Below are 22,879 nucleotides of genomic sequence, written 5' to 3'. Positions count from 1 at the left end.
GACCGGTTTTTATAGCTGAAACTCCATGTTTGTTCATAATGATTTGGAGTTGAGAGTAAGCAGTGAAGTGGCCAAGTTTGCGGATGACACTAAATTGTTCAGGGTGGTGAGAACCAGAGAGGATTGTAAGGAACTCCAAAGGGATCTGTTGAGCCTGGGTGAGTGGGCGTCAACGTGGCAGATGCGGTTCAATGTGGTCAAGTGCAAAGTAATGCACATTGGGGCCAAGAATCCCAGCTGCAAATACAAGTTGATGGGGTGTGAACTGGCAGAGACTGACCAAGAGAGAGATCTTGGGGTCGTGGTAGAGAACTCACTGATAATGTCAAGACAGTGTGCAATTCCAATAAAAAAAGCCAACGCCATACTGGGGGTTATTAGGAAGGGAACTGAAAACAAATCAGCCAGTATCATAATGCCCCTGTATAAATCAATGGTGCGGTCACATTTGGAATACTGTGTGCAATTCTGTCACCGCACCTCAAAAAGGCAACTAGAATGATTAAAGGTTTGGGAAACTTTCCCGATGAAGAAAGGTTAAAATGCTTGGGGCTCTTTAGCTTGGAGAAACGTCGACTGCGGGGTGACATGATAGAGGTTTACAAGATTATGCATGGGATAGAGAAGGTAGAGAAAGAAGTACTTTTCTCCCTTTCTCACAATACAAGAACTCGTGGGCATTCAATGAAATTGTTGAGCAGTCAGGTTAAAATGGATAGAAGGAAGTCCTTCACCCAAAGGGTGATTAACACGTGGATTTCACTGCCACAGGAGGTGGCGGCTACAAGCCGGTTTCAAGATGTGGTTAGATAAAAATATGGAGCAGACACACACACACACATATTGGCCACTGTGTGACACAGAGTGTTGGACTGGAGGGGCCATTGGCCTGATCCAACAGGGCTTCTCTTATGTTCTTATGTGACACAGAGTGTTGGACTGGAGGGGCCATTGGCCTGATCCAACAGGGCTTCTCTTATGTTCTTATGTGACACAGAGTGTTGGACTGGAGGGGCCACTGGCCTGATCCAACAGGGCTTCTCTTATGTTCTTATGTGACACAGAGTGTTGGACTGGATGGGCCATTGGCCTGATCCAACAGGGCTTTTCTTATGTGTGTATGTACGTATGTATATGTGCGTATGTGTGTGTATACACACACACACACATATATTGGGCACTGTGTGACACAGAGTATTGGACTGGATGGGCCATTGGCCTGATCCAACAGGGCTTCTGTTACGTTCTCATGTTCTTAAAGTTTTTATGATGTTGAAAATATTCTTAAGTTCATCAAATAGAATACCAAAGTGAAAAAAGTACAATGAAGGTATAATGAACGCTTGAGCAGTTCGAGAGTTTGTTATGTCTTCATTGTACGTTTGTCACTTTGGTATTCCATTTTACGAACTTAAAAAATATTTTCAACGTCGTCAAAACGTTGCATGGTAAATGCATCTGGTTAATATTCCACAGGAATTTTGGTGTTTCTTCTTCCCTTGGAGGCCAGCTGGCCAGAAATTGTTTGTGAGGCGACTGACAGAAGTTCTTCTCTGTTCTCTCCCGTAGTTGTGACGGCCATTTTGGATTCTACGAACTCTGGAGAAGGCTGAGGGATGAACTGAAGCCCAGACGGTGTCTCCCTGCCCCTCTGGCCCGGGCTTCCTGGCTGTCATGGCGGAAGGGACTTCCCTGCCCATGTCTGAGTGGCTGAGAGCCCTCCACCTGGAGCAGTACATCGAGAACTTTGAGCGGAGCGACCTCTGGCTTGTGTTGGATTGCCGGCACTTGACCGACGAGGCCCTGACCCAATTGGGGATCCACCTGCCGGGGCACCGCAAACGCATTCTTTCCGGGCTTCAGAAGGCCTTTACGGAGTCTCTGCCCGCCATGGAGTGCCCCGAGCTACCGCCGAGGAGGCCGGTGCCCATGAAACGCCACATCTTCCGCAGCGACCCGGGTACTGCTGCTTCTCCCACCCAAAGTGACTTGGGGATGGCAGCTAGCGAGAAATCGGCTGCGCACCGGGAGTTTGATACCCTCCGCCTCATCCCGCCGCCTATCCCTCCCAGGGTGGGGTGCCAACCCCCGGTGAAGTTTTCCTCTCCTGCCCTCCTGGAATTCTCCCCGGCTCCTTTGCCCGAATCCCCTCTGCTCCTGGATTTGTCTTGCCCCTCGCTGTCTGGAGGCCGGCTGAGCCCAGAAATGGTGTTTTCGGAAGGGGCAAGGAAACTCTCGTTGCCCCCTTTGCCTGCCAAGCGACACCAGCTGCCAATGAAGCCGGTCTCCCTGAAGGCCCCCCCGGTGCCGCTGCGCCCTCCTTCCTTGCCACCAAGGGCCACCGGACCCCCAAAGTCAACCTCCAGGTGAGTTGTAGATTTTATTTATTTATTTCGTTTGAGGAGACAGGGAAATTGTATAAAGGAAAAACAGATGGGGAGAAAAGGGCTACCTAACATAACATAAACTATGTGTGTGAGCAGCCGCATTGTGTGTGTGTGTGTATAGCAAAAATGATTATATACAGGGCTTTTTTGTAGCAGGAACTGTACAGTTTGGTGTAGTGGTTAAATGTGCTGGCTCTTATCTGGGTTTGATTCCCCCCACCTCCATTTGCCGCTGCTGGAATGGCCTTGGGTCAGCCAGAGTTCTCGTAGGAGTTGTCCTTGAAAGCGCTGCTGCTGTAAGAGCTCTCTCAGCCCCACCCACTTCACAGGGTGTCTGTTGTGGGGGAGGAACGTAAAGGAGATTGTGAGTTGCTCTGAGACTCTGAGATTCAAAGTGAAGCGTGGGATATAAATCCAATATCTTCTTTTTCTAATGTCTTCAGATTTGAGCAGTCTGGGAAATAGAGTTGCCAATCCCCAGGTGGGGGCAGGGGATCCCCCATTTTGGAGGCCCTCCCCCCACTTTAGGGAGGGAAATGTCTACTGGGCACGCCATTATTCCCTATGGAGATTTTCCCATAGGCTATAATGGAGAATTGATCCATGGGTCTCTGCAGGGGGGGGGCTGTTTTCTGAGGTATAGGCACCAAATTTGCAGCATAGCATCCAGTTCCTCTCCCCAAAATACCCTCCAGGTTTCAAAAGGATAGGACTGGGGGGTCCAATTCTATGAGCCCCCAAAGAAGATGCCCTTATCCTTCATTATTTCCAATGGAGGGAAGGCATTTAAAAAGGTGTGCTGTCCCTTGAAATGTGATGGCCAGAACTCTCTTTGGCATTCGATTATGCTTGTCACAACCTTGCTCCTGACTCCCACCCCAATGTCTCCTGGCTCCACCCCCAAAGTCTCCTGGCTCCACCTCCAGTTTGGTGTCGTGGTTAAGTGTGTGGACTCTTATCTGGGAGAACCGGGTTTGATCCCTCCTCCTCCACTTGCACCTGCTAGCATGGCCTTGAGTCAGCCATAGCTCTGGCAGAGGTTGAAAGGGCAGCTGCTGTGAGAGCCCTCTCCAGCCCCACCCACCTCACAGGGTGTCGTGGTGGTATGTGTCTGTTGTCGGGGAGGAAGGGAAAGGAGATTGTGAGCCGCTCTGAGACTCTTGGGAGTGGAGGGCGGGATATAAATCCAATATCTTCATCTACCTCACAGGGTGTCTGTTGTGGGGGAGGAAGGGAAAGGAGATTGTGAGCCGCTCTGAGACTCTTCGGAGTGGAGGGCGGGATATAAATCCAATATCTTCATCTACCTCACAGGGTGTCTGTTGTGGGGGAGGAAGGGAAAGTAAGTAAAGTAAAGTAAAGTAAATTTATTTTTATATCCCGCCCTCCCCCGCCAAAGGCGGGCTCAGGGCGGCTCACAGACATGGAATACCATGATTTGAATAAAATACAATGTAAGGAAACAATTTTAAAATACAATTCAGTTACATAAATTAATTAAAATAGATAAAACAGGTGCTATAAGGTACTATAGATCACAATCATGTATAAGGTGGCTAGATGGCTACAGGTCCGTTTAGCCAGGTTCTGTCTTGAAAGCAGAATCCAATATCCAATATCTTCATCTACCTCACAGGGTGTCTGTTGGGCGGGAGGAAGGGAAAGGACATTTCGAGCCGCTCTGAGACTCTTCGGAGTGGAGGGTGGTATATAATCCAATATCTTCATCTACCTCACAGGGTGTCTGTTGTGGGGGAGGAAGGGAAAGGGGATTGTGAGCCGCTCTGAGACTCTTCGGAGTGGAGGGCGGGATATAAATCCAATATCTTCATCTACCTCACAGGGTGCCTGTTGTGGGGGAGGAAGGGAAAGGAGATTGTGAGCCGCTCTGAGACTATTCGAAGTGGAGGGCGGGATATAAATCCAATATCTTCATCTACCTCACAGGGTGTCTGTTGTGGGGGAGGAAGGGAAAGGGGATTGTGAGCCGCTCTGAGACTCTTCGGAGTGGAGGGCGGGATATAAATCCAATATCTTCATCTACCTCACAGGGTGCCTGTTGTGGGGGAGGAAGGGAAAGGAGATTGTGAGCCGCTCTGAGACTCTTCGGAGTGGAGGGCGGGATATAAATCCAATATCTTCATCTACCTCACAGGGTGTCTGTTGTGGGGGAGGAAGGGAAAGGGGATTGTGAGCCGCTCTGAGACTCTTCGGAGTGGAGGGTGGGATATAAATCCAATATCTTCTTCTTCTTAAATCCAATAACTTCTTCTTCTTCCAAAGTCCCCAGATATTTCTTGAATGGGGAAATGGGACCGTGGTGTGGGAACTGTCCCTGATATCTTCCCCTCTGTCATGGATGTCCTCGTTCTGAGGAATTGTAAGCAGTGTCCCCTTGAAGCTGTGTGCGAGTGGGCTGCTCATAAACCCAGGAAGCCCCTCTTAGCGGTAATCTGGAGCCATGCAAGGCCTGCGATCCCCGTGGCCCATTTTAAGATCACAGCAGTTATAATCTGCTCAGGAGGTGAACGGCTCTCCTCAGGAGGGAAAAGGAATTAGATGTTCCATGGATTGTCAGGCCTTCAGGTCACTCAGTAAGAACAGTTTTGGGGCAGTCGTGTCGATAGATGGGGTGTGATCCTGAAACGAGAAAGCAAAGATGGATGTTTGAACACGGTACAGGGGTGTGAAGTTCCAGGAAACATCTTGAAAAAAATCAGGAAAATAAAAGAGAACAAAATGGTTTGTGTGTCTCTCCTGCCTTAAGAGAAGCATTGTTGGATCAGGCCAATGGCCCATCCAGTCCAACGCTCTGTGTCACAGAGGGGTCAAAAAAAACCCAAGTGCCATCAGGAGGTCCATCAGTGGGGCCAGGACACTACAAGTCCTCCCACTGTGCCCCCGCCCAAGCACCAAGAATACAGAGCATCACTGCCCCAGAAATAAGAACATAAGAGAAGCCCTGTTGGATCAGGCCAATGGCCCACCCAGCCCAACATTCTGGGTCACAAAGTGGCCAAAAAAACTCAGGTGCCATCAGGAGGTCCACCAGTGTGGCCAGGACACTAGAAGCCCTCCCACTGTCCCCCCCCCCTCCAAGCACCAAGAATACAGAACATCACTGCCCCAGACATAAAAACATAAGAGAAGCCATGTTGGATCAGGCCAATGGCCCATCCAGTCCAACACTCTGTGTCACACAATGGCCAAAAAACCAAGTGCCATCAGAAGGTCCATCAGTGGGGCCAGGATACTAGAAGCCCTCCCACTGTCCCCCCCCTCCAAGCACCAAGAATACAGAGCATCACTGCCCCAGACATAAAAACATAAGAGAAGCCCTGTTGGATCAGGCCAATGGCCCACCCAGTCCAACACTCTGTGTCACATAAGAACATAAGAGAAGCCCTGTTGGATCAGGCCAATGGCCCCTCCAGTCCAACACTCTGTGTCACATAAGAACATAAGAGAAGCCCTGTTGGATCAGGCCAATGGCCCACCCAGTCCAACACTCTGTGTCACATAAGAACATAAGAGAAGCCCTGTTGGATCAGGCCAATGGCCCATCCAGTCCAACACTCTGTGTCACATAAGAACATAAGAGAAGCCCTGTTGGATCAGGCCAATGGCCCACCCAGTCCAACACTCTGTGTCACATAAGAACATAAGAGAAGCCCTGTTGGATCAGGCCAATGGCCCATCCAGTCCAACACTCTGTGTCACACAGTGGCCAAAAAACCAAGTGCCATCAGAAGGTCCATCAGTGGGGCCAGGATGCTAGAAGCCCCCCCACTGTGCCCCCCCAAGCACCAAGAATACAGGGCATCACTGCTCTAGACAGAGAATTCCATCTATACCCTGTGGCTAAGAGCCGCTGATGGAACTCTGCTCCAGATGTTTCTCCAATCCCCTCTTGAAGGTGTAGTGAATTCTGGGTTGCCAGCTTCTGAGCAGGTAATTCCTGGAGACTCAGGGGTGTAGTCTTGGGGGAGGGGTTGTCTTTAGCAGGATAGAATACCATAGAACCCTCCCTACAAAGCAGACACCCCTCCCCCCCATGAAGGTGGGGTCCCCTGCTTCCAGCCTCAACCTCTCCACTGCCAATCAGTTGGACGGTAGATCTGAACTTAACCCCAAAATAGGGTAGCCAATCCCCAGATGGGGCAGGAAATAAAGGCACAAAAGCCCCCACGAAAAGAAGAAGAATTGCAGATTTATACCTCACCCTTCTCTCTGAATCAGAGACTCAGAGCGGCTCACAATCTCCTATATCTTCTCCCCCCACAACAGACACCCTGTGAGGTGGGTGGGGCTCTGAGGGCTCTCCCAGCAGCTGCCCTTTCAAGGACAACCTCTGCCAGAGCTCTGGCTGACCCAAGGCCATCCCAGCAGGTGCAAGTGGAGGAGTGGGGAATCAAACCTGGTTCTCCCAGGGAAGAGAGCTCTGGCTGACCCAAGGCCATTCCAGCAGGTGCAAGTGGAGGAGTGGGGAATTAAACCCGGTTCTCCCAGATAAGAGAGCTCTGGCTGACCCAAGGCCATTCCAGCAGGTGCACGTGGAGGAGTGAGGAATCAAACCCGGTTCTCCCAGATAAGAGAGCTCTGGCTGACCCAAGGTCATTCCAGCGGCTGCAAGTGGAGGAGTGGAGAATCAAACCCGGTTCTCCCAGGGAAGAGAGCTCTGGCTGACCCAAGGCCATTCCAGCAGGTGCAAGTGGAGGAGTGGGGAATCAAACCCGGTTCTCCCAGGTAAGAGAGCTCTGGCTGACCCAAGGCCATTCCAGCAGCTGCAAGTGGAGGAGTGGGGAATCAAATCCGGTTCTCCCAGATAAGAGTCCGCACACTTAACCACCACACCAAACTGGCTCTCCAGTCCTTTAGATATCCCAGCCCCAAGCCACAGATGGCTTTTAAGGTCAAAACCAGCACCTTGAATTGGGTTTAGGAGTGGATCAGTAGCCAATGTAATTGCTGTAGTATTGGGGACATATGATCCCAATAGCAGACTCTAACCTGCCGTCTAGCCACAGGGTTCTGCACCAGCTGCAGCTTCCAAACTGTCTTCAAGGGTAGCCCCAGCTAGAGCGCATTGCAGTAGTCCAGTTCTTACGTACCTTCTTTTCGTTTTCCAGCTCTTTGCACAAGACTTGGTGATTCTGTTTGTCTTCTGTTTGTCTGAGCGCTGGGCTACGACAGTGCTTCCTGAAAACTTTTCAATGTATTTTGGAGAGGGCAGGCGTGCTCAGAGCACCGTGTGATTTGGTCTGATGTGAAATGGTCACCCAGAGCTCGGCTGCAGTCATAAATAGAACCGTCGATTGCCAGACAACAAAAGGAGCGACTCGGACTTTAGACAGAGAGTTCTTTATAATGTTCTGTGTGTTTCACACGCATCATCTCAGTAATGGAAAAGATACATAAAAGGGGCTAGCGAAAGATGCTCAAGGCATAATGGAGCACTTTCTCTAGGAGAGGGTTTTTTTTTTTAAAGAATAAAAATGAGTAAGAGTTTATGGGCAGTCGTGATAGAGTTTTATAAAACTGGAGAGCCAGTTTGGTGTAGTGGTTAAGTGTACGGACTCTTATCTGGGAGAACCGAGTTTGATTCCCCACTTCTCAACTTGCAGCTGCTGGCATGGCCTTGGGTCAGCCATGGCTCTCTTATCTAGGAGAACCGGGTTTGATTCCCCACTCCTCCACTTGCACCTGCTGGAATGGCCTTGAGTCAGCCAGAGCTCTCTTATCTGGGAGAACCGGGTTTGATTCCCCACTCCTCCCCTTGCAGCTGCTGGAATGGCCTTGGGTCAGCCAGAGCTCTCTTATCTGGGAGAACCAGGTTTGATTCCCCACTCCTCCACTTGCACCTGCTGGAATGGCCTTGGGTCAGCCAGAGCTCTCTTATCTGGGAGAACCGGGTTGGATTCCCCACTCCTCCCCTTGCAGCTGCTGGAATGGCTTCAGGTCAGCCACAGCTCTCTTATCTGGGAGAACCGGGTTGGATTCCCCACTCCTGCACTTGCAGCTGCTGGAATGGCCTCGGGTCAGCCATAGCTCTCTTATCTGGGAGAACTGGGTTGGATTCCCCACTCCTCCATTTGCAGCTGCTGGAATGACCTTGGGTCAGCCATAGCTCTTGCAGAGTTGTCCTTGAAAGGGACAGCTGCTGTGAGAGCCCTCTCAGCCCCACCCACCTCACAGGGTGTCTGTTGTGGGGGGAGAAGATTTTGGAGATTGTAAGCTGCTGTGACTCTCTGATCCAGAGAGAAGGGCGGGGTATAAATCTGCAGTTTTCTTCTTCTTCTTCTTCTTCTTCTTCTTCTTCTTCTTCTTCTTCTTCGAATAAAAGTGATTGTGGGCAGTCGTGATAGAGATTTATCAAATCATGGATCGCACAGGGAAAGTGGATATACAGAGAACTTTTTCTCCATCTCCGATAATACTCAGGAGCACCCAGTGGAGTGTTGGGGAAATAAGTTCAGGACAGACAGAAGGAATTCTTTACTCAGGGAATGATTAGACCAAGGGTGTCGAACACATTTGTTATGAGGGCTGGGTCTGACATAAACGAGACCTTGTTGAGCCAGGCCGTGTCAGGCTGGGCCATGTGTGTACCTATTTAAGTTTACGTAGCAGAGATAGCAACTTTATAAAGGACACAGACAAACACAATTAAATATATTTTTAAGAAAACTTAAAACATGCTGAAAACATCTTAAAGGTGCTTTCTTTGTATCTCTCCCATGAGATCCAGGAAACTGGGCCAAGGAAGCTCTGGCTCTTCCCTTCCTTCCCCAGGTTTGAAGCAACACCATGGTTGCGGTCACCTGGAAAGGCTGGGAGTGGGACTGAGGCAAAATTCCGACTGGGGAACTCTGGCAGTTGCAGCCCAGTCTCTCAGCCGTTACCCTTCAAAACAGACAGCAAAAGAGATGGGTGACTAGTTTTGGCGATAAAGTCGGGGTGGGACGGTGCGTGGCTCAGTGGCAGAGCAGCTGCTTGGGAAGCAGAAGGTCCCCGGTTCAATCCCCGGCATCTCCAACTCAAAAGGGTCCAGGCAAGTAGGCGTGAAAAACCTCTGCTTGAGACCCTGGAGAGCCATGAATGGGGCTGTGGCTCAGTGACAGAGCATCTGCTTAGGAAGCAGAAGGCCCCAGGTTCAATCCCCGGCATCTCCAACTAAAAAGGGTCCAGGCAAGTAGGCGTGAAGAACCTCAGCTGGAGAACCTGGAGAGCCATGAATGGGGCTGTGGCTCAGTGGTAGAGCATCTGCTTGGGAAGCAGAAGGTCCCAGGTTCAATCCCCGGCATCTCCCACTAAAAAGGGTCCAGGCAAGTAGGCATGAAGAACCCCAGCTGGAGACCCTGGAGAGCCATGAATGGGGCTGTGGCTCAGTGGCAGAGCATCTGCTTGGCAAGCAGAAGGTCCCAGGTTCAATCCCCGGCATCTCCAACTAAAAAGGGTCCAAGCAAGTAGGCGTGAAGAACTTCTGCTTGAGACCCCGGAGACCCATGAATGGAGCTGTGGCTCAGTGCTAGATCATCTGCTTGGGAAGCAAGAAGGTCCCAGGTTCAATCCCCGGCATCTCCAACTAAAAAGGGTCCAGGCAAGTAGGCGTGAAGAACTTCTGCTGGAGACCCTGGAGAGCCATGAATGGGGCTGTGGCTCAGTGCTAGAGCATCTGCTTGGGAAGCAAGAAGGTCCCAGGTTCAATCCCCAGCATCTCCAACTAAAAAGGGTCCAGGCAAGTAGGCGTGAAGAACTTCTGCTTGAGACCCCGGAGAGCCATGAATGGAGCTGTGGTTCAGTGCTAGAGCATCTGCTTGGGAAGCAAGAACGTCCCAGGTTCAGTCCCCAGCATCTCCAACTAAAAAGGTTCCAGGTAAGTAGGCGTGAAAAACCTCAGCTTGAGACCCTGGAGAGCCGCTGCCAGTCTAAGTAGACAATACTGGCTTTGATAGACCCAGGGTCTGATTCAGTATAAGTCAGCTTTATATGTTCATATATAAGGTAAAAAAAAAAAGGTAAAGGTAGGTCTCCTGTGCAAGCACGAGTCATTTCCAACTCTAGGGTGACGTTGCTTTCACAACGTTTTCACAGCAGACTTTTTCCTGGTTGGTTTGCCATTGCCTTCCCCAGTCATTTACATTTTGGCGATACAGGCAGTCAAACAGATCTCTCGCAGTCTCTCACAGGGTTGGGATTTGGGCAGTTTTTGGTTTTCTGCTGCCATCTAGTTTTGAATGCCTTCCGTTGCATGCTGGAGCAGAGAATTCTGGGGAGACGAGGGAAGGGAAGAAGGGCAGAAAGTTACAGGAAGTTTTCTAGGAGAAACAAATGGGGGAGGGGGAGAACAAATTTTGAGGCCAATGACGCTCTCCTCTCCAGAGGCCTGTAGAGACTTGGACCTCTTCCCAGTAAGCAGCTAACAAATCTGTCTAACATTTTCACATTGTTATATTGATCTCCGTTATGGACTTTATGTTTGGCGAGAAGCTTTCGCGTGTACCCAGGCAGCCGCAGGAAACACTAGAGACGCTTGGTTGATTTGAACACTAAGCAGTAACAGAAGAAGATGACGACGACGGTATTGGATTTATATCCTGCCCTACGCTCTGCATTTCAGAGTCTCAGAATGGTCACAATCTCCTTTACCTTCCCCTCCCACAACAGGCCACCCTGTGAGGTGGAGATGGGGCTGAGAGAGCTCTGACAGAAGCTGCCCTTTCAAGGACAACTCTGCGAGAGCTGTGGCTGACCCAAGGCCATTCCAGCAGCTGCAAGTGGAGGAGTGGGGAATCAAAGCCGGTTCTCCCAGATAAGAGCCTGCGCACTTCACCGCTACACCAAACTGGTGATTTGGCATGGGAACCAGGGTGTGTGTGTGTGTGTGTGTGTGTTTCGTTTGCATGAATATAAGCGGGGTAGCGGCCCTGCCATTTTGTCTTAGTATGTAGTTACCAATAAAGCATGTTCCTGTTCGAACTCCAGTGCATCAAACCCAGTATTTAATAATAATAATAATAATAATAATAATAATAATAATAATAATAATAATAATAATAATAATAAATTTTATTTATATCCCGCCCTCCCCACCTCGGCAGGCTCAGGGCGGCTAACAACATTTTATAAAAACATACGATAGTAGATAAAAGCCTTTAGATTTAACAATATAAAACATTAAAACATTAAACTTAATAACATTAAAACCAATCCAATAAGTACAGTTATTCAGCGGTATAGATCTTCAACCCGCATTGGCGGATCCTTAATTACCGATCTTCTTAGCAGTCCAAGTGTGCAAGTTTAAAAAGGGCGGTCTTGCAGGCCTGTGGAACTGGTCAAGGTTCCGCAGGGCCCGCACCTCCTCGGGGAGTCGGTTCCACAGGGTAGGGGCCGCGATTGAGAATGCCCGTGCTCTAGTATTCTGATATTTAATCTCCTTCGGCCCAGGGATGGTCATTAGATTTTTCCCGACTGACCTCAGTGCTCTCTGGGGTTCATACGGGGAAAGACGGTCCCTCAGGTAGGCAGGTCCTCGGCCATATAAGGCTTTAAAGGTAATGACCAACACTTTGTACTGGACCCGGTATATAATTGGCAGCCAGTGCAGTTCACGTAGCCCCGGCCGTATATGTTCCCGTTTTGGGAGTCCCAACAACAGCCTGGCCGCCGCGTTCTGCACTAGCTGCAGTCTCCGAGTCCGGCACAGAGGTAGCCCCAAGTAGAGGGCATTACAGTAGTCTAGTCTTGAGGTGACCATTGCGTGGATCACTGTTGCGAGGTCCCGGCGCTCAAGGAAAGGGGCCAACTGCCTTGCCCACTTCAGATGGAAGAATGCTGACTTGGCAGTGGCTGCTATCTGGGCCTCCATCGACAATGAAGGCTCCAGTAAAACACCCAGGCTCTTTACCCGGTGCGCTGGTTTCAATAGCGCACCATCGAAGGCCGAGAGAGCTATTTCCCTTCCCAGAGCGCCACGACCCACGCAAAGGTCCTCTGTCTTCGCTGGGTTCAACTTCAGCCCACTCAGCCTGAGCTATGTCGCAACAGCCTGTAAGATTCCCTGGAGCGGAGTCGGGCCAGCCGTCCATTAGTAGATAGAGCTGGGTGTCATCTGCATATTGATGGCAACCCAGCCCAAACCGCCGGGCAATCTGGGCAAGGGGGCGCATATAGATGTTGAACAACATCGGGGAGAGCACTGCTCCCTGAGGCACCCCACAATCCAGTGTGCGCCTCCGGGACCGCTCACCCCCAATAGCCACCCTCTGTCCCCGACCCAGGAGAAAGGAAAGCCATTGCAAGGCCAACCCCTCAACCCCAATGTCGGCGAGGCGGCGCGTCAGTAGCCGATGGTCGACTGTATCAAATGCAGCCGACAGATCTAACAGCATCAGCACCGCAACGCCGCCTCGATCCAGGGTTTGCCAAGGGTTGCCAAGTCCAATTCAAGAAATATCTGGGGACTTTGGGGGTGGAGCCAGGAGACATTGGGCCGGAGTCAGGAACAAGGGTGTGACAAGCATAATTGAACTCCAAGGGAGTTCTGGCTATCACATTTAAAGGGACAGCACACCTTTTTAAAAGTCTTCCTTCCATATGAAATAATGAAGGATAGGGGCACCTGCTTTTGGGCTCATAGAATTGGACCCCCTGGTCCAATTGTTTTGAAACCTCGGGGGTACTTTGGGGAGAGGCACTAGATGCTATGCTGAAAATTTGGTGCCTCTACCTCAAAAAACAGCTCCCACAGTGCCCTCGAAACCTCCAGATCAATTCCCCGTTATACCCTATGAGAATCGATCTCCACAGAGGGAATAATGAAGAGCTCAGCAGACGTTCCCCCCTCCCTGTTTCTGGCGACTCTGAAGTGAGGGATTGGCCTCTCTATTCACGAGTTGCTGCCAACTTCTTCCAAGTAACACAGACAGCCCATCCCAAGAGGAAGCTGTTCAAATCTGAGACTGAAGCCTCCAGAGGTGGAAAGTCACATGGTCCTCTGGGGGGCGGGGCTTCCCCCTCTAGCCAGCTGATTGGGGGCGGGAAGGAGCCTGGGAAAGCGGAAGAACCCCTGCTGGGACCTGGGGATTGGCAAGCCTAGTATTTAACAATCTCCATGCTTCCAAGATTCAGTAATTCACATTAGGGCTGCTGGTGAATAAGGAAGCTCATACTCCCGGTGGATCCAAACAGGGTGGCTAGACTGTGGTTCGGGAGCTACATATGTTCTTTTATATATATGGTGTGGCTCTCAAAGCTGGCTTGAAGGAGCCATTTGTCTCTTTAAATCACTTCTCCAAGAGAGCTAGTTTGGTGTAGTGGTTAAGTGTGCGGACTCTTATCTGGGAGAACCGGGTTTGATTCCCCACTCTTCCACTTGCACCTGCTGGAATGGCCTTGGGTCAGCCAGAGCTCTGGCAGAGGTTGTCCTTGAAAGGGCAGCTGCTGTGAGAGCCCTCTCCAGCCCCACCCACCTCACAGGGTGTCTGTTGTGGGGGAGGAAGGGAAAGGAGATTGTGAGTCGCTCTGAGACTCTTTGGAGTGGAGGGCGGGATATAAATCAAGTATCTTCATCTACCTCACAGGATGCCTGTTGTGGGGGGGAAGGGAAAGGAGATTGTGAGCCGGTCTGAGACTCTTCGGAGTGGAGGGCGGGATATAAATCCAATATCTTCTTCTTCTTCAAGCCAAGGCAGCCAGCAGTTTGGAGAATGCATTTGAAGTTCAAGTTGCTTTCTTTCTGCCTCTGCCTCCCTTCTCCCTACCACCATCTATTTTCCTCCCTCCCTGTTTCCATCCTGGTCTTGTGGGCTCTCAAACATCTGATGTTCATGTCTTGGGGGCTTTGAAATGTCTGACACTTATTCTATGCGGCTGTTACATAAAGTAAGTTTGGCCATGCCTGATCCGGAAGATATCAGATTAATTGTAGGGAAAGATTAACTCCATGCCTCTCCCTTGCTGCTGGTCAACTTCGAACAAAGCAAAAGGAAGCTGCTTTTCCCAGGCAAGAAAGTTGCACGAAAAGAAGCTTATCTGAACCAATGGGGAGGCCCATCTGTGAGCATCTGACATAGGACTACAGTTCCCAGCATGCATAGGGACTTAAAGATACAGAACAATTTTGCTGACTGCTATTGCATTCCGTTTACTAGGCTCTGCGGGGCCCGGGGGTAACAAAGGCACCTTTAAGACCAACAGAAGTTTATGAAAAGTTATTATTCACACCTGGAATAAACTTCTGTTGGTCTTAAAGGTGCCCTGGATTAAAAAGTTGTTCTGCTCCCTTCAGACCTAAATGGAAAAAACAAAACAAAACGTGTGCAGTGGGCCTAGGGTTGCCAATCCCCAGGTGGGGGCAGGGGATCCCTCGGTTTGGAGGCCCTCCTCCTGCTTCAGGGTCATCAGGAAGTGGGGGGTGGGTGGGGGAGGGGAGGGAAATGTCTGCTGGGCACTCCATTATACTCTATGGAGACAGATTCCCATAAGGGATAATGGAGAATTGATCTGTGAGTATCTGGGGCTCTGAGGGCTCTTTTTTTTGAGGTAGAGGCACCACATTTTCAGGGGGTTCCAATTAGGGTTGCCAAGTCCAATTAAAGAAAAATCTGGGGACTTTGGGGGCGGAGCCAGGAGACTTTGGGGCTGGAGCCAGGAGACATTGGGGGTGGAGCCAGGAACAAGGGTGTGACAAGCATAATTGAACTCCAAGGGAGTTCTGGCCATCCCATTTAAAGGGACAGCACGCCTTTTTAAATGCCTTTCTTCCATAGGAAATAATTCAGGATAGGGGCACCATCTTTTGGGGCTCATAGAATTGGACCCTCTGGTCCAATCGTTTTGAAACTTGGGGGGTATTTTGGGGAGAGGCACTAGATGCTATACTGAAAATTTGGTGCCTCTACCTCAAAAAATAGCCCCCCAGAGCCTCCAATACCCATGGATCAATTCCCTATTATTCCCTATGGGAATCGTTCTCCATAGGGAATAATAGAGTGCCCAGTAGACCTTTCCCTCCCCCCCCACACTTTCTAAAGGGGGGGAGGGCCTCCAAGCCAGGGGATCCCCTGCCCTCTCCCTCTCTCTCACACACAAATACTTACTGCGTCTTCTTCCTGCAGAACTTCACTTGCTGTGAAAACGCAAGCAAAAGAAAGGGAGGGGCCGTTCTCCATGGAAACTTACTGACCCTTTCCAATGAAGCCCTTCCTGTTTCCTGCGCAGCCTTAAAGGGGCACACATTTTACAAAGGGATCAGGAGCTCTACAACAACATGATGCGTACACGTATGTTCCCCCCCCACCCCCGCTTCCGGATTTTTGGAGAGCGGGGGAGGAGGCCGCAAATTCGAGGGTCCCCCGCGAGGGCGGGGGTGGGGTTGGGGTTGGGAAGCCTAGTCCCATTCTGTGAGCACCAAAAGAAGGCACCCCTATCCCTCATCATTCCAAAGGGAGGGAAAGCATTTAAAAGGTGTGTGGTGCCTTTAAATGTGATGGCCAGAACTCCCTCTGGAGTTCAGTTATGCTTGCCACACCCTTGCTCCTGACTCCACCCCCAATGTCTCCCGGCTCCACCCCAATGTCTCCTAGCTCCATCCCCCAAAGTCCCCAGATATTTCTTGAATTGGACTTGGCAACCGTATTCCGGATCCACCTGCAAAGACTCCAGGCATTTTCCAACGCAGCCGTAAGAGATCAGTTCCCCCGGAGAAAACGATTGCTTTGGAGGGGTGGAGGGGCTCTATGGGCTTGTGTCCCCTGCTGAGGTCCCTCTGCTCCCCAAACCCAGCTCACCCCCAAATCTCCAGGACTGTCCCAACCCAGAGCTGGCAACCCAAACTCAGTGGCAGAGCCTCTGCTGGGTAAACCGCCCCCCCCCCAAACTGCATCCCAGCATTTCCTGTTAAAGCAGGAGTATGGAACTCATTTGTTATGACGGCCGGATTTGACAGGGTCTTAGTGGATCGTACGCTGAACATGAGTGAGCAGTGTGATGCGGTGGCTAAAAAGGCAAATGCAATCTTGGGCTGCATCAACGGAAGTCTCGTGTCCCGGTCATGTGATGTGATGGTATCGCTTTACTCTGCTTTGGTAAGACCTCACCTGGAGTCTTGTGTTCCGTTTTGGGCACCACATTTTAAGAAGGATCTAGACAAGCTGGAACGGGTCCAGAGGAGGGTGACGAAGATGGTGAGGGGTCTGGAGACCAAGTCCTATGAGGAAAGGTTGAAGGAGCTGTGGATGTTTAGCCTGGAGAGGAGGCAGCTGAGAGGTGATGGGATCACCATCTTCAAGGCCTTGAAGGGCTGTCCTATAGACTGGATGGTGTGGAATTGTTTTCTGTGGCCCCGGAAGGTAGGACCAGAACCAATGGGTTGAAATTAAATCAAAAGTGTTTCCGGCTCAACATGAGGAAGAACTTCCTGACCATTTTAGAGCGAATCCTCAGTGGAACAGGCTTCCTTAGGAGGTGGTGGGCTCTCTTTCCTTGGAGGTTTTTCAACAAAGGTTAGAAGGCCATCTGACAGCAATGAGGATCCTGTGACTTTAGGGGGAGGTGTTTGTGAGTTTCCTGCATCGTGCAGGGGGTTGGACTAGATTACCCCGGAGGTCCCTTCCAACTCTATGATTCTATTAAGAAGAACTTCCGACCATTAGAGTGGTTCTTCAGTGGAACAGGCTTCCTTGGGAGGTGGTGGGCTCTCCTTCCGTGGAGGTTTTTCAACAGAGGTTAGATGGCCATCTGACAGCAATGAGGATCCTGTGAATTTAGGGGAAGGTGTTTGTGAGTTTCCTGCATTGTGCAGGGGGTTGGACTTGATGACCCTGGATGTCCCTTCCAACTCTATGATTCTGTGACATAAATGAGACCTTGCTGGGCCGGGCCTTGTGTGTCATAAAATGTCATGCCAGGTAGCAGAGATATAAACTTTATAAAGAACACAGACAAATGCAAAGATTTTTTAAAAGTTTAAAATGAAGCATGCTTAAGGCATTAGTACTTTTTGCTCTTAAAGGTGCTTTCTTTGAATCTCTCCCATGGGATCCAGGGAACTGGGCAAAGGAAGCTCTGACTCTTCCCTAGGGGACTAGGAGGGGGAGGAGCCTCAGCCAATAGAAGGAAACAGAGGCTTGGCTCAGTAGCTCTGCTGTGCGATTGAGAGAGCCTGGCAAAGCAAGCTCTCTCTCCCCCCTTCCTTCCCAAGGGAGGAGCCTCTGCCAATGGAGAAAGCAGAGGTTTTGCTCTGTAGCTCCTGTGCGATTGAGCAAGCCTGGCAAAGCAAGCTGTGATGCAGAAGGAAGCAAAAGAGAGGGAGAAGGAAGCAGACGACAGCCGGTTGCTTAGGGATTTGATAGGAGCCCTCTGGGAGCCTGATGCAGCCCCTGGACTGCGTGTTTGACACCCCTGGGGACATTCAATACAAAATGCCGTAGCAGAACATGCCTACCTTCTTCCACCCTGCCTTTCTACAGCTTCCCAACTCCCCAGAGGGTCTTTTCTTTTGAGTAGCTGGCACCACCTGATCAATTTAGGGATTCCCCACTGAGAGGATTGGGACCCTCAGCTCTCCTTCTCAGCTCTGAGGCTTTGCCCCTGTCTCCCGGTGCCCAGCAGCTGGCCTCTGTGGGGACTGTTTACCGCCTTATGTAAAAACATAAGAGAGGCCATGTTGGAACAGGTCAATGGCCCCTCCAGTCCAACACTCTGTGTCACATAAGAACATAAGAGAAGTCCTGATGGATCAGGCCAATGACTCCTCCAGTCCAACACTCTGTGTCATATAAGAACATAAGAGAAGCCCTGTTGGATCAGGCCAGTGGCCCCTCCAGTCCAACACTCTGTGTCACATAAGAACATAAGAGAAGCCCTGTTGGATCAGGCCAATGGCCCCTCCAGTCCCACACTCTGTGTCACATAAGAACATAAGAGAAGCCCTGTTGGATCAGGCCAGTGGCCCCTCCAGTCCCACACTCTGTGTCACATAAGAACATAAGAGAAGCCCTGTTGGATCAGGCCAGTGGCCCCTCCAGTCCAACACTCTGTGTCACATAAGAACATAAGAGAAGCCCTGTTGGATCAGGCCAGTGGCCCCTCCAGTCCCACACTCTGTGTCACATAAGAACATAAGAGAAGCCCTGTTGGATCAGGCCAGTGGCCCCTCCAGTCCAACACTCTGTGTCACATAAGAACATAAGAGAAGCCCTGTTGGATCAGGCCAGTGGCCCATCCAGTCCGACACTCTGTGTCACATAAGAACATAAGAGAAGCCCTGTTGGATCAGGGCAATGGCCCCTCCAGTCCAACACTCTGTGTCACATAAGAACATAAGAGAAGCCATGTTGGATCAGGCCAATGGCCCCTCCAGTCGAACACTCTGTGTCACATAAGAAGAAGAAGAAGAAGATATCACACAGTGGCCAAATAAACCAGGTGCCGTCAGGAGGTCCCTCCGTGGGTCCAGGATGCTAGAAGCCCTCCCACTGTGTCCCCCGCCCAAGCACCAAGACTACAGAGCATCACTGCCCCAGACATAAGAACATAAGAGAATCCATGTTGGATCAGACCAATGGCCCCTCCAGTCCTACACTCTGTGTCACACAGTGGCCAAATATACAAGGTGCCGTCAGGAAGTCCATCAGTGGGGCCAGGACACTAGAAGCCCCTCCCACTGTGCCCCCGTAAGCACCAAGAATACAGAGCATCACTGCCCCAGACATAAGAACATAAGAGAAACCATGTTGGATCAGACCAATGGCCCCTCCAGTCCTACACTCTGTGTCACACAGTGGCCAAATATACAAGGCGCCGTCAGGAAGTCCATCAGTGGGGCCAGGACACTAGAAGCCCCTCCCACTGTGCCCCCGTAAGCACCAAGAATACAGAGCACCACTGCCCCAGACATAAGAACATAAGAGAAGCCATGTTGGATCTGGCCAATGGCCCCTCCAGTCTAACAGTGCAGTCCTCCAGTCCAACACTCTGCGTCACACAGTGGTCAAAAGACCCAGGTGCCATCAGGAGGTCCATCAGTGGGGCCAGGACACTAGAAGCCCTCCCACTGTAATCCCCCCCACCCAAGCACCAAGAATACAGATCCCTGCCCCAGATAGGGAGTTCCATCAATATCCTGTGGCTAATAGCCGCTGATGAACCTCTGCTCCATATGTTGATCCAATCCGCTCTTGAAGCTGGCTATGCTTGTAGCCGCCACCACCTCCTGTGGCAGTGAGTTCCACATGTTAATCACCCTTTGGGTGAAGAAGGACTTCCTTTTACCCCTTCTAAGCCGGCTGCTCAGCCATTTCATGGAGTCCCCCCGAGTTCTGGTATTGTGAGAAAGGAGTGCCCACCGGTTCTCGTATGAGAAGGCACCTTTAAAAAAGAAAAGAGAAAGAAAAGTCCATCTTTTTCGACCTTCTCTCTCCCATGCATAATTTAGTCCCTTGCACTTGTAGAGTTCCTGTTTTTCATTCCATTACGGCTGCCTTTGAGACTCCTGCTGTTCTGTGTGTATTTTTTTTTTAATTAACCTCTGGCATAATCGTTTGTCCTGGCATTGCATTTTATTGTTTATATAAACTTCTTAGCAAGACTATACATGTTCGTCTACACGCTGCTGGTATTATCTGTCCTTAGGTTTTATAGTTTGTGCTGGCATTGGGTTTTATTATTGATACAAACTCCTAGCTAGATTATACATGTTTAATCTGTACGCTGCTTGGTTAACTTGTTGCGGGCGGTGGAATGAAAATGCATCTAATTAAATAAATTCAGGGAGTTGGATGTAGGGTTGCCAATCCCAAATTGGGGGCAGGAGATCCCCCAGTTTGGGGGCCCTCTCCCCACTTCAGGGTTATCTGAAACTGGAGGGTGGGGTGGAAACATCCCCTGGGCACTCCATTATTCCCTATGGAGACCAGTCTCCAAAGGGTGTAATGGAGAAGAAGATATTGGATTTATATCCCGCCCTCCACTCAGAGTCTCAGAGCTGCTCGCAATCTCCTTTATCTTCTCCCCCCACAGCAGACACCCTGTGAGGTAGATGAAGATATTGTATTTATATCCCACCCTCCACTCCAAAGAGTCTCAGATCGGCTCACAATCTCCATTCCCATCTCCCCCACAACAGACACCCTGTGAGGTAGATGAAGATACTGCATTTATATCCCGCCCTCCATTCCGAAGAGTCTCAGAGGGGCTCACAATCTCCTTTCCCTTCCTCCCCCACAACAGACACCCTGTGAGGTAGATGAAGATATTGGATTTATATCCCGCCCTCCACTCCGAAGAGTCTCAGAGCGGCTCACAATCTCCTTTCCCTTCCTCCCCCACAACAGACACCCTGTGAGGTAGATGAAGATATTGGATTTACATCGCGCCCTCCACTCCGAAGAGTCTCAGAGTGGCTCACAATCTCCTTTCCCTCCCGCCCCACAACAGACACCCTGTGAGGTAGATGAAGATATTGGATTTATATCCCGCCCTCCACTCTGAAGAGTCTCAGAGCGGCTCACAATCTCCTTTCCCTTCCTCCTCCACAACAGACACCCTGTGAGGTAGATGAAGATATTGGATTTATATCCCGCCCTCCACTCTGAAGAGTCTCTGAGCGGCTCACAATCTCCTTTCCCTTCCTCCCCCACAACAGACACCCTGTGAGGTAGATGAAGATATTGGATTTACATCCCGCCCTCCACTCCGAAGAGTCTCAGAGTGGCTCACAATCTCCTTTCCCTCCCGCCCCACAACAGACACCCTGTGAGGTAGATGAAGATATTGGATTTATATCCCGCCCTCCACTCTGAAGAGTCTCAGAGCGGCTCACAATCTCCTTTCCCTTCCTCCTCCACAACAGACACCCTGTGAGGTAGATGAAGATATTGGATTTATATCCCGCCCTCCACTCTGAAGAGTCTCTGAGCGGCTCACAATCTCCTTTCCCTTCCTCCCCCACAACAGACACCCTGTGAGGTAGATGAAGATATTGGATGTATATCCCGCCCTCCACTCCGAAGAGTCTCAGAGGGGCTGACAATCTCCTTTACCTTCCTCCCCAAAAACAGACACCCTGTGAGGTAGATGAAGATAGTGGATTTATATCCCGCCCTCCACTCCGAAGAGTCTCAGAGTGGCTCACAATCTCCTTTCCCTCCCGCCCCACAACAGACACCCTGTGAGGTAGATGAAGATATTGGATTTATATCCCGCCCTCCACTCTGAAGAGTCTCAGAGGGGCTCACAATCTCCTTTCCCATCCTCCCCCACAACAGACACCCTGTGAGGTAGATGAAGATATTGGATTTATATCCTGGCCTCCTCTCAGATTCTTAGAGCTGCTCGCAATCTCCTTTATCTTCTCCCCCCCACATCAGACACCCTGTGAAGTGGGTGGGGCTGAGAGAGCTCTGACAGAAGCTGTCCTTTCAAGGACAGCTCTGCAGGAGCTGTGGCTGACCCAAGGCCATTCCAGCAGGTGCAAGTGGAGGAGTGGGGAATCAAACCTGGTTCTCCCAGATAAGAGAGCTCTGGCTGACCCAAGGCCATTCCAGCAGGTGCAAGTGGAGGAGTGGGGAATCAAACCCGGTTCTCCCAGATAAGAGAGCTCTGGCTGACCCAAGGCCATTCCAGCAGGTGCAAGTGGAGGAGTGGGGAATCAAACCCGGTTCTCCCAGATAAGAGAACTCTGGCTGACCCAAGGCCATTCCAGCAGGTGCAAGTGGAGGAGTGGGGAATCAAACCCGGTTCTCCCAGAGAAGAGAGCTCTGGCTGACCCAAGGCCATTCCAGCAGGTGCAAGTGGAGGAGTGGGGAATCAAACCCGGTTCTCCCAGATAAGAGAACTCTGGCTGACCCAAGGCCATTCCAGCAGGTGCAAGTGGAGGAGTGGGGAATCAAACCCGGTTCTCCCAGAGAAGAGAGCTCTGGCTGACCCAAGGCCATTCCAGCAGGTGCAAGTGGAGGAGTGGGGAATCAAACCCGGTTCTCCCAGATAAGAGTCCACACACTTAACCACTACACCAAACTGGCTCTCTGTTTGTTCTGTGGGTATCTGAGGCTCTGGAAGTAGGGTTGGTTCGCTGTATGCGTGCGCGGCACCAAGACGTCACTCGCAAGTGATATCATTGCACCAGCGACGTCAAATTTATATTAAAATTTATATTTTATATTGAATTTATATTTAATAATGGAATGCCCAGTATTTCCTTCAAATTTATGCTTAGTGCAGAGACATTTTGAAGCTGACCAGGGGTAACCACTAATGGAAGCCTGTGGGTCTCTGAGGCTCCAACTCTACAACAATTGCAAAAGCTGGAGAGGGCCTACATATAAATTTGAAGGAAATACTGGGCATTCCATTACTGAATTCAAGGCTTTGCCTAGTGTACAGGAAGCCTGAAGAACTCGAATGAAATGGATAGTTACCCAGGCAATCCATTGCTGCTGATGCTGCTGCTGTAACATCAGCCTTCTATTGAAATTTTGCCTGTGTTG

At 50.4% G+C, this 22,879-nt stretch overlaps 1 protein-coding gene across 1 annotated transcript in view; it reads left to right on the top strand.

Annotated features, from left to right (window-relative positions):
* The first annotated feature begins 1,608 nt into the window (after window positions 1-1,608).
* The window catches only part of LOC132568871 (arf-GAP with Rho-GAP domain, ANK repeat and PH domain-containing protein 1-like), a 164,996-nt gene continuing 143,725 nt past the window's right edge, over window positions 1,609-22,879 (top strand). The window contains exon 1 of the mRNA XM_060235057.1: window positions 1,609-2,366. Within this exon, the coding sequence (XP_060091040.1) occupies window positions 1,675-2,366 (692 nt within the window). The 5' untranslated portion in view covers window positions 1,609-1,674. The remainder of the gene's footprint in view (window positions 2,367-22,879) is intronic.

This window comes from Heteronotia binoei, chromosome 3 (genome assembly GCF_032191835.1).
Source record: "Heteronotia binoei isolate CCM8104 ecotype False Entrance Well chromosome 3, APGP_CSIRO_Hbin_v1, whole genome shotgun sequence".
NCBI classification, from domain to species: domain Eukaryota; kingdom Metazoa; phylum Chordata; class Lepidosauria; order Squamata; family Gekkonidae; genus Heteronotia; species Heteronotia binoei.
Note: the sequence above shows the minus strand (reverse complement) of the source record. Positions and strands in the feature narration are given on the sequence as shown.